Genomic DNA, 12,679 nt, shown 5'->3' with positions numbered 1-12,679 from the left:
TCCTCTTAGATATAGTTAGTATTTTCCAGGTCAGACATGACATTTTATATTCCCAAAAAACAAACTGGTGATAGATTTTCATTTGATTAGGAATATTTAGGGTACTTCTGCAAGACTACTCTGGTGTAGAATCATGACTTTATTCTGCTGCATCGGTACAGTAAACTTCCATTAGTGTGCGCCATCAAAAGAAATGTCATTTAACATCAAGTATTTATTGTAATTGGTCAAAACAGTGTGATCACTTCTGGGTGATTTCAGGTAGAAAATATTTAATTTGAGAGACTCTATTTGGTGTTGTCCAACCTAGTTTAACGCAACTAGTGAAATACCCTCATTCAGACATGACCGACCCAGGCCCCAAAAATTGCAATCCCTAAATTCTGCAAGCATCCCTTCACCTTATATATACCTAACACTGACAATTGCCAACATATAATCCAAGACTCGAGCCAAGTCTCCTTTCAACTCAATCAATTCACGTATCCTCCATGCTTCCATGAGCTGACTGGGAAAACAAGAAGTCTTCCAAATCACTCCAATAAACAGCTATCCAAGGTTCTTGCCAGTCCCTGTAAGACAGCCCTGACATCACCAACCTGTTGAATATGTCAGTCAAATACAGTCAAGCCTAAAAATCATTCAACATGCTACCATTAAATCTCGGCTAAAAGAAGTGCTGCTCACCCAAAAGACTCCACTAACTACTGCCCATTTCTAACAGGTTGCTATCCAAAATCATAAAAGTGGTAATAACACAACTTTGACAGTTCTTAGAAGTACACAATCTGTCCTGACTGTCAATCTCTGATAATACCAGACAAGGTCCTGTTAACACCATTGGCAGACATCAGGTAGGACCTCTATCTTCAATAGATGCTAATAAATCTGGAGTATTTATCCTGCTAGAGTTGTCTGCAGAATGCAAGATAGCTAATCATGACCTTGGACTAATGACTTGGATTAATGACTCTTTAGATTACTGGATCCAGTCCTCCTTAATGAGGGACCAACAGCAGCACCAAAACAATTTAAAATGTCTGCTGGTGACATGCAGGTCCACATCAGAATTAACATAAGAAATTATGTTCTAAGATCTCAAATAGCCTCATACAGATATTCTTCCGGGTGAAAGATAATTTCTTGTGCTTTAACAATTCCAAAACTGAGAATTCAGAACCAAACAGCGAATCTACACTTAAACCTAATGAAACTCAACCTTATTACTCCAGCCCTGTTACAACTACATTGCTTCTGAATCGAAGAAAGAATTACATCCAAATAAATGTGTACCATATTCAAATACACAGACAAGATAATAAATTCTGTCTCTGTACATTTACACCTCACAACACACTAGGACATAACCTCAGAATGAGCAGCACTCGGTAGACCACAACTGCCAAACACAGAACAAAAAAACATGGCACAAAAAAGTGATAATACACAGTTTTATGAATATTTGGACCAACTTCTCTGCTCAGTTTGCTATCTCTTAAAACACACTGAAGACAAAGCTTTTCAAAGAAACCCATGATCTATAAGCAGACTCTATCAGGATCACCCCTTCGTTTTTATGGGAAGAGCACTGTTCATCTTATACTAACTCAGCCTCTATAAACTCATCCCATGTTCCTTGCATGCACCCTCATGATAATGTCTGATCTCATGGTCTGCAAAGACCTTATGCCTTTTTATTGTTCTACATTCTTTTCGCCTTTCTTACATGTTCTGCACAGTGGATTTGATTATGTGCTGTAGCATTATATATCATGCACATAATTACATTCAAGTACCTGTTTGAATTATTTTATTATCATTCACCATAACAGAGGGATACAACAATATCATATTTCAATCTTCATGTAAATATATTTTCTTCATACATCTATAAAATGTATGTTTTATTTACATTTTAGATCAACCTGCATTGTAAAACGCTTGATCAAGGTCTCCCCAATATAAGTAATCAAAATGTTTCCTATTGAAATTAAAAATATCCGAGTAGGATCTTCACAACTTGGTGGTAAGACCAAAACTATTTACATTTTTTCCAAGTCCCAATCAGATTTAGACAGGACTGTGTTTTGAAATAATTTAAATGCTAACTCTTATTTGTTCCCCTTTCAGTGCCGTCCTCTGGGTCAAACACACAATATTTTTTCTGTCTTAGCCAACCCCGCAAATCCTCGTTGTGGTCAGCTAGGGACAGATAATCAATTTTTGGTCCATGAGACCCTCTATACATTTGCCTTCCCTCTACTTAGTTAATATTGACTTTCTTTTATGTCACAGCTTTAATTTTGAATAAAATGCAAAAGTTCCCACAAAAGCTTTAGATTAGTCTTTAGTTTTTGAATTAGACAGTACTTCTTTCAGTATATATCTGACAGTAAAGAACAATTGCTTTCAGTGAAGGTTCTTAGCATTTAGATTTGTGGAAGTATGTTTGAGTGCTTCTCTTCATGATAGGGGTAGAGATATATTGTACAACAACATCTGTATCTATCTTAGACACAGAAACTAATATTACCAGTTGTAAATTAAATGAGTAAGTCAACTTCTAGCCTCCATCCATAAAATATATCTTACACAAACTGACCACAAGATTTCTCAGGGATACTTCCAGAATGGACTTCCATATATTTTGCAAGTTGCATAAACAAATCCTGTTTTTGTATGACTCTAATGTACATTTTGTGAAAATTACAGAGAGAGCTGATCTTCCGTACAACTTATTAATTCTTATGCTGCCTCACACATACTTTCCTTAAATCAACAAGGTGCTGTGTTTGAACTACCAACATGCAGGCATCAAGAGATCCATAAGGTAATTTAGACAGATTCACAACACATAAGCTGAAGAAGATATTGAATATGCAGAGGTTAATAAGAACTCCAGCGATGAAAGGACTCCAATATTCTGAAAATCTAACCTGAATATTTTTGATAATTTTCTTTCTCTTTGTTCTTGAAAAGAATCAATAATCTCTGGTCTCTTCCAATGTATTAGGTAGTCCTTTTGTAAACAGTAGTTTAGAATATTTTAATATGTTACCTAAATTGTTGAGAAGAGAATACGTGGTAGTGTATATGTTCATTCCTTTCTCTGTCTCTCTGATCGGATTGGGATGCTTACAAATTGCTACCTTTGAGGTGTGTATTTCAAGGGTTTCCAAACAGGAGGCCGAGGGGAGTTAAATCTCAAAGTAAGAATCAGAAAAGTGTAGCAGGGACTATGTGTAAGGGGAACATCTCTGTCTGAAAATCCATTTGGACAACACTGAGATACTAATCTCCGGAAAGGTACTTTTCAGTGGCCAGATGCCTGGCGACCATTGGACCTGGACCCTGTGCCAGTACCTAGCAGCAGCCTCTGTAGCTTAGGGGTTGTCTTTAATATCACTTTTCACTTTGAGTACCATGTAAATAAACTCACCTCATTCTGTTTTTGTCTTGCTCAAGATCTTAAATAAGATCCTTGCTTGGTTACCTTCTCAATAGAGAAAGACTGTAATCCATGCCTACCATACCTCAGCTGGCCTACTCTAATTCCCTCTTTAGAAATGCTGCTTTATCTGATTCAAATTCCACAACCTATTCAAAACGTGGCTGTTAGGAAAATAAAAGGACTCATGTTTTTCTTTATTTATCTGCTCTAATACCTTTCAGAGAGCATATTATTCAGCGTTATGTTTGATTCACCAGGCCTCCTCAGTAGTAGTAGAAATAACTTTATTCGACTTTCAGCAAGTCATAAAAGTATCAGATATAACACGTCTAAATATATAAATACAATAAATAGGATAAAATAGTAAAAAGATAAACAACAAAAATATAAATAATACATAGCATTACATTTCCCATTCACAAATATTTAAATGAGCTAAATAAAAATTACACCACTACCCTCATAGACTTTCTTATAGTTAATACAGAACATAAAAAGTTAGCCAAAATTCCAAACATCTCAATAGAGGATAAAACCGGAAGGCTAACATATGCGGTACGACACTGGGGCAAATTAATTAATCTTAAAAGAGGCACTAATAGGCTCTTTCTCTGCTTGGCATAAAATTTACAAAATAAGACCACATGGATCGTAGTTTGAAATGCCTTTGCATCACAGGGACATACCCTTAGCGTAGTGCTCCAGTCATTCATAGTTGGAAAGGTTACTAAACGGTGAAAAGTGTCTAACCTTAGTCTAGTAAGAACAAAACGGTGTCAGTGGTTTACCACATTTACCAGGTAGGGCTGCATGCCCTCTGCCGACAAAATTAATTGGTTAGATACGACACTGGCCTTTTTTGATTCTGCCTCCCATCGCGATTCTTCTAGGTACTTTAATGCCAGGACCCTCAATTCCTTCCTGGTGATTTTTCCCAACGAGACTGGATTTGTGTAATAGTCTTTACTACCCATATTTTCAAAAAAGATCATAATATATCTCAACCAGGGAACCCTCGCTGAATATGTTGACTCCATGCAGTCAGACAGAATGGCCTTGTTTAATCCAGTATATTCAGAGGTCCAGACTTTATGCCATAGCAATAATGGTTGAATCTTTATCAAGTCTGCAAGAAAGGGGACCCCCAGTTCCGAGTGGCTAATGTACGATGATGTACCATTTGGTACCATCAACAGATATCTGAAAAAATCATTTTCCACCGTCTGAACCGGGTTACAGTTAACGTACCCCCAAATTCCTGACCCATACATAGCAGCCGGAATACACTTGGCTTTATAAATTTTTATCATGTTCAGCGGGGTAATCCCCCCGAGCCTTTTTGATAAAAGCCTTAGAGCCGCCGTTGTTTTAATAATCTGATCTCTTTTCATACAGTTAGCCCAAGGACCCTGTTTGTCAAACATTATGCCCAAATATGAAAATGTTCGAGCAATTTCAACCCTCCCGTCCTGGATGGTAGTGTTGTAAGTCTTATCGCGTTTCCCACCGCAGTTCATAATAAACGTTTTGGAACGATTGACGGTGAATCCCAAGTCTGACATAAAAGTGATACAAGTAGTTAAAAGTTTTTGGAGAGCTAATGGAGTCCTGGCCATAAGCACTGCGTCATCTACATAGAGTAATACCGGGACAGCGCGATTACCTATTCGGGGTAGATCTTTACATTTACTTGCCAGTTCGCTTTCTAAATTATTTATATACATTGAAAACAGGAATGGGGCAAGAACACAGCCTTGGCGCACTCCTCTATGTATGCCGAAAGGGCGAGTGCATTCCCCTCTTAGCCCATACCTTACTCTTGCTCTATCCCGTGTGAATTTAATTATAGCTGGTTCTACCCCCATGCTGCTTAAAATGTCCCATAGCTTGTCATGTAGTACACAATCAAATGCTTATGAAAAGTCTATGAAGGCCAAATACAAGTTACCTGCTCTAATCCTTGTATACTTTCCAATAATAATACTTAAATTCAGGCTCTGTTCCACTGTCCCAATTCCTTTCCGGAAGCCATACAATCCTGGAGATAAAATGCCCTTTTCTTCCGCCCATATTTGCAGTCTGTTCAGAATAATTCTCCCTGTTAGTTTAGCTGTTGTATCTAGCAAGGAGATTGGCCTATAGCAGGCTGGATTGAGGCGATCACCTTTTTTGTATATTGGAATAATATTAGAGTTTCGCCATGATGGTAAGGGTCCTTGGATGCAAATGGCCCTCAAAGTCTGCGTCAATAGAGGACCCCATAGCTGTATATTGGCCTTATATAAATCTATTGGAACGCCATCGGGGCCCGGTGCTTTCCCTGCTTTGCTTGAATGTATGGCTTCCACTACCCCTTCCAGGCTGAACTGAGGGGTTATGGTCAGGCGTAGGCCTTCCTGGGGGCCTAGGCCCTGTACGGGATCTATGGCGTTTATATCACTAGCCTGCGAATATATCTTGGAAAAGTATGCAATCCAGTCCTCTTCAGAAATTTCAATTTCCATCCTAGGGGTATCTCTATCCCCTAGCACAGGAGAATTTATTGTTTTCCAGAAGAGGATATTATCCTTCGTACAGCTTGCTTTATGTAGAGTTTCCCACAAGGTTCTTTTCAAGGTCAATTTCCTTTTCTTCATGGCTGTTTTATATTCCTGTATACACATGCGTATATCAGTCAGGCATTTTTTTGGGGCACTTAAAGCCTTTTTTAATCTGTCATGTGCTTTTATACAATTATGGTCGAACCATCCAGTTTCCCTTTTCTGTTCCATCTTGCCTCTTCTAATAGTAATAGCTTCTTTTATGGCTTGCGTGATCTGTAAAAGCACTTAAGCATCTTCCTGGGTCCAAGTTCTCACTGAGACAGTCTGCAAAGGCTTGATTGCAATCACATATTAACTGTTTCAGCAGAGTCTTTGGGTCTGTCTGAGACCATCTCAGTATGTATCCATTGCGCGGCACTAATTCAGTATCATCTACCAGCGTAGCCCTATCACCCTTAACCGCTATAAAAGGGGTTAGTGAGAGGTTCAGGCTCTGAGGAAAGTGATCACTAATTGCAATGTCGTGCAAAATATAATTCGTAAGGTAGTGTGCAAAGTGGTTTGACATTAAGACGTAATCAATCACAGTATTAGCACCCCTTCCACTGTAAATTTGTTTAAACTGAGATTCATCCAAGTGTAATTCATTTACAAAGGACAAATTATAAGTTTGAGCTAATAGGTGCATTGCGTCTCCTTGAATGTTATGTGAGAAGTGGAGTCTTAAACCAACGCCTTCAGGATCCCAGCCACATACCTTTTCCGAGATTTCTTTACAAGGATGGACATTAAAATCACCACCCCAAATAATGAAGATCTTGCATCTGTTTTTTGCACATATTTTTTTTAGATCGTTTCCCATAGCCATTAGAATATTAGAAAATTCTCCTGGGGACGAATTATTATAAAAGTTCATGATTACTAGATGAGTCTTATGATCCAAATTACTCTCCATCATCTGGTAGTACAAACTCATAGTTTGCATCTCTAAATTCTGTAAGCATAACTTATTAGAAATGTATGTGCACAGTCCTCCTTTTGGCCTGCCATGTCTATGCTGGGCGGCTGGTGTGTGAAATGTTTTATAGCCGTTAATGTGGACAGGGTTTAATAGCCAAGTCTCTTGGAGACATATACATGAGAAATCTTCTATAAAGTTCACCCAGATCTCATTACTGATCTTATTAGTTAGACCTGCAATATTCCCAAAAAGTAAGGCTATTTCCGCTTTCTGTTGGAGTTGACAGTACTGGTCATTTGGAATTCGGAAAGGTATATCACCATCTATTGAGTGAATTATATTTATAGGGGCGTTACTCTGGTTTAAGTGAGTTCGTGTTATATTTCTTACAGGTGCCACTATGTGGGATATATCTTCCTTGATTATACCAGGCCCTGGTGTATATATTTCCTGGACTGATTCGTTGGAAGGAACTTTCTTCTTCTTATCGAGTCAATCTATATGTTCTAAGGTTGTAAGAGGATGGAATCTATTACACAGTGGGATAGGGTCTGGTCTAATTAAAGGTGTTCTTCTTACTGATTGTGGAGTGCAGCCTTTATTCATAGGAAACTAAAGGCCTGATTACGGGTTTGGCGGTTGGAAAATCCAACCTCCAGACCTGTGGTGAGGAGACTGCCACAGAGCTGGCGGTCTCCCCACCAGCCCTATTACAAGTTTTCCACTGGGTTAACCACATTGAGCAGAGTCCCATGCTGTCGCACAAGGTCCCCCATAGCATCCTCGGAATGAGCACTGTCTGCTGTGCACAGCAGACAGTGCGCATTCCAATGGCGCTGGGAATGGGGGCACCTGCACTGCCCACAACAATGTTGTGGGCAGTGCAGGGGCCCCCATGTGGTATGCTGCACTTGTTCTCTGCCAGCCTATTCATGGCAGTTGAACCACCATGAAAAGGCTGGCGTAGAACATGATTGTAACCAGCACAGCGGCGCTGACTTCAGTATCGCTGTGGCTGATTACAACCACGACTGCCTTCATTCCTTTGGGATTAGAGATCCTGGCGGAAACGGCGGTCTTTTGGTGGCTCTGGCCGCCAATCTCGTAATATGGCGGTCGGACCACCACAGCCACATCGGTCTGACCTCCACCACGCGTCTGGTGGCCTTCAAACCGCCAGACTCGTATTCAGGCCCTTAATGTCTTCATAGGACTCTGGTATTCTTCTGATTGCTACTGTCGAGCCTTTTTCATCCTGTCTCCAAATGAATGTAATGTTCTTCCTCTGTTGATTGGATTTAACCAGATCATATATGTTTTAAACATGACGAAGACAGGACACCCTGTTCCAAGGTAGCAGTTGTGCTTTATAAACTAAAACTATATAATTCCACAGGTTGACATGGATTTGAGCCGCATAGGAGATTCTACCTGTGCCTCCCTGCCATTTACATTTCCTCTAGAATTGCAAACAGGCTTCTGATTCCGCAGCATAGATTACAGATGAGTTTTGACTAGGTGAGAAATAGAAAAAGGCAAAGTGAGGATTTACCTCTCTTAGCCAAGTTTCTTTATCTCATGTTTAGCACAAATTTAGTCACACAGGACGAATCACTGAATCAGGCAGGTGGAAATGTAGTAACTATTTAGGGAGAGTCAAAATCCATATGTCAATCACCATGGCACGTCATAACAAGTTTATGTGATATCTAATGCAGTTACATTTGGCTACTGAGGTTTTTAATTACAAATCATTTAAAAAAGCTAAAAGTATACGAAGTTAATGATTTTAATGGGGGGGGGGCATAATGTTAAAACCACTAACAATCAGGAACTGGGTTTTAAGATAAAGACTACAATTCAAACATAATATAAACCGTACAAAGCAATCACCTGGCCTTGTACTATTACTGCTGCAAAATTGAATGGAACTTGTGAGTTAAAAGGAGGCTGATACATTTTGTGACACATTCCTCCTTAATTTGCAGCTTTACCTTGCACTTCTTTCTTCCCAGTCCATTTCCAAAAGACTAAACATCTGTTCCATTTATATTCAAAATTGATACCATGCTTGCTAGCTATTCTGCTGCAGGAGAGAATGTGTTATGAAAGACCTTTTAGTATTGAACATGTATGCAATTTTGGATCCTGTAAAGAACACTGTAAGATCCTCTTAGCATTGAATCATACATCGTCTCCAACACTAAAATCCAAAGTCAGGCAACTTGGGCATGCCATCTCTTGTTCTCCTCATACCTTTCACCATGAATGCCTCAGCGGCCACAGAAATAGTTGCTTGCAAACCTAAAGGTAATCATGCTGTCAACTCACAAATCTGGAACAAACCTTCTGGTTTTTGGGCTCTCCTTTTGTGACTAAGGTCATTATTATAATTGTAAACAACTAATTCCCTAATTTGGACTCTCACTGCCAATTAGGCTTCCAACACGGCAAGGGATGGAAACTACTGTTATAAAATTAAGGATGCACTCCACTCATCCAGCAAAAAAGGTTATCTTCACTGTTACAAGTACTAAACATCTTTGTAGGCATGGGCGTAGACAACTACATGGGACTCATGACCCACCTTAGTGAACATGCTGTTCTTTGACTAACATTGCTTGACTGTTTTAACAACTTTGTCTGGGAAAAACTGACTAATCCTGTTAAACTTAGGGTGTTTCTGCCTTCACCAGCCACATCTTACTGTGGCATGCCTCAAGGATTGGCTCGTTCCTTGAGCCTCTTTAATGTCCATGTGGTGCTTCTGGTTCATAATATTGGATACTACAGTATTGGACAGAACATTTATGCTGTAAAGACTGATCTACATCTATAGCTACAGAAGTGATCTGGGGACTAACATCTAAGTAGCCCTTGTTTTAATAGGTGCTGGATGCACCAAAATAAATTCTGCCTTAACTGACGATGCATTTCTTATTCTACTTTTAGGACTGACAGGCTGAGTAATCTGCACAAATATTGATAGCCTGACCAACTCCACGACCGTGCCTTTCAAATGAGTGAACTTCATGGCACACTTTCCTCATATTACCCAAAATAATGTGAAGTCTTGGGTTGTGTCTGAGTCGCAGTTTTTGTTTCCCCAACTGAATGCTGGCACTTACAATGTTCTATTTTTACTGCATGGAATCTTACCCCTCTCCAAATTTCACAGGTGTGCTCTGGTCTTCAAAACTACAAAATGAAGTCAGCACAAAAGCAATGATATCCACACAAGACTCCACACCAAAACCACCTGCAAACTACAAAGCTGCCAGAACTGCACAGCATGCACCATGCTCTGACAGAGCCACCCAGACCACATCACTCAAAACCATCAAACCCTTGAACTGGTTCAGGTAAGAGAACAATCCCACTATTGTCCCAGAGCACTGCATGGAAGGGGATGTGATTAACTGTTGAGGTATTTTAGAAATATGCTCCACCCAGATGCCACTCTGAACCTACTAGTCAATCATCCTATGAAAGAGGAGTGGTTTGGAGAATGTATTTCATTATACAAGGAACTGATCCTGGAACTCCTCTCAAAACAGAAGGTTTGAAAATCCACCAGCTTCTGGTTGCCCGCAGGCCAGAAACATGCTGATTAGTAACGCTAAGACTTGTTATTTGTCCTCTCCGCTGTCATGACATTTGTCCTTTACTTGTATATATTGACAATTGTCTTTTCATTTTTCCAATGCTCCACAATGAAGGGCACTAAAATTCAAAAAGCAAAACAAAAACCCTGATGAATGAATAAATAAATGTAGTAAGCCAATTAATTTTGTTGCATGTCATGTATGCGGCAAATTGTCATGTGGCGACACACAATCTATCACCTTGTTCACAATGGGACACAAACAAACTTATTGTAATTAGAAGATTCTGGGTGAGATAAAAGAAAATCTAAGAATAGCCTGATTTCATGATCGTCAATTGACTCTTTTAGTGTCTCAGGTTTAAAATGCAACCGCTCCTGGTATAAAACCAAAAGGCCCCTATCCCATTACCCTCACCACATCAATGGTTATCAGAAACAGCAATACTCGCAGCCATTTTAAAGAGTGGCAGATACCATATCTCTAACCGCCATGCCCTGATACAGCTGTTTAAAAGATAATCCAGTGTTTCAGACTGCACTGTCAGCTCTATTTCCTGTGATGTACATTTTCCATTACTGCATTTTCATGGTGTTCTCAGCTGCACTCTTACCCATCCAAACTTCCCCAAACTGCCCTGCTCCGAGCTTCTTCTCCAGCTTCAGGGACTCACGCGGGATCTCCCAGGCATCCTTCTCCCAAGGCTTCTCAGGTTTTGAGCTGGCACATGGTGTGGTCAACCTCTGGCACAGCCCATCACATTGCTCTGAAACAAGATCAAGAAGAATCAAATATGGCCTTTAAAAGCACAGGCAGGCTGAGCAGCCATCTTAGGACCTTCTTCTCTACCTATTTGAGATGGGTCCTACTTCACCCCTGGGAGGGAGGCCAGGGTTATATATCTTCCCTCCTGCATGCCCCTAGGTTTCTGTTGCAAGAGTTGGATGACTTACTCTTGTAATGGTTAATGAGATCCGGCAGAGTGTTGAAGGTGTTTCTGGGTGATATGTAGAAGCCGCCACTGTCCAGCGTCCGTATCTTGTAATGTTTCACGGTGTCTCCCCACTGAGGGTCCTTGTCTTTCACTGACAGAGAGTAGCTACCTGGAAATCACCAAACGATAAATACAAAATGTAAGAGACTGTCTCCCACTGCAAATAGGTGTAAAATCATCAGGAGAAGCCCATTCTTCACCTCTTTTTCCCAAGCATTTATTGTGGCCAATTCTACAGTCCTTACCCTGCCCATGCCACCACTAGGTTAACAATGATCTGCTTTCTTCTAGAGAGAACCCGAATGTCAGATTACTCACACACACCTCAAACCACATCAGTATTGTGGGAGATTAAGAACAATGAAACAGACTGCCGGCCAGCCCACCATGTTAGCAGTTACTCTGGCCTCCATGCTGTTGATGTAGGACCATCTACCACATTTAGAGTTTTGATTGGCTGGGATCTCTACATCGTCTTTACATCTGTCAATGTGGTAGATGCAGTGAAAGTATAGATAAATGCTGAGCTGAGTATTTGCTCTGACCACTCAACATTAAAAAGTTAGTTTTGCTGAAATTCCTAATGCACAAGTTTGTTTTTGTTTCAGTGACACCATAAACAATGGCCCTTACATACAAGAATATTTCTCGCTGCGTGCCAGGCCATTTTTTTGTGTTCTTGGCCTAGTTCCATTTTCCATTGCATGGCGGACCCTTACAAGTAAAATCACTAATTGTAGCCTCACCCCAAACCGGTGGTTGGCCGACCCACAATTCAAACATACACCTCATGCTCACAATATTGTACACTTCAGCTAAAATACCAATAATTACACTGACAAATAATTGTGCAATTATCACTCACATTCATCTCTAACTTAACAAGCCTAGGGGTTCACTTTAAGTTTGGCGGGCCTGCCAAATTTAAATATGTCAGCAGTATTAGAGAACATTTTTTCCCTTGAAGCAGGGGATGGGAGATATTAAGTCAGCATGTTGCTAAATTCTAGGTGGTTCCAGAAAGGCCTAATATTTTTAGATGGATCAGTGGTTTGTCTTTTGTTTTGAGTGGTGCCTTTAAAATTATGCAGTAGACCTTGAGTAGGATGTGCGCCTGTTGGGCAG

The 12,679-nt window shown here is 40.1% G+C and overlaps 1 protein-coding gene across 2 annotated transcripts in view; it reads right to left on the bottom strand.

The window, feature by feature from the left end:
- The window catches only part of HCK (HCK proto-oncogene, Src family tyrosine kinase), a 139,668-nt gene that overhangs the window by 16,094 nt on the left and 110,895 nt on the right, over positions 1 to 12,679 (bottom strand). For both annotated transcript variants that reach the window (XM_069243377.1, XM_069243378.1), the window contains exons 8-9: positions 11,514 to 11,663; positions 11,174 to 11,326 (exon numbers count right to left, since the gene is read on the bottom strand). In XM_069243377.1, the coding sequence (XP_069099478.1) occupies positions 11,174 to 11,326; positions 11,514 to 11,663 (303 nt within the window). The remainder of the gene's footprint in view (positions 1 to 11,173; positions 11,327 to 11,513; positions 11,664 to 12,679) is intronic.

The sequence above is a fragment of the Pleurodeles waltl genome, chromosome 7, assembly GCF_031143425.1.
Source record: "Pleurodeles waltl isolate 20211129_DDA chromosome 7, aPleWal1.hap1.20221129, whole genome shotgun sequence".
NCBI classification, from domain to species: Eukaryota; Metazoa; Chordata; class Amphibia; order Caudata; family Salamandridae; genus Pleurodeles; species Pleurodeles waltl.
This window is presented reverse-complemented; position numbering and strand designations above follow the sequence as displayed.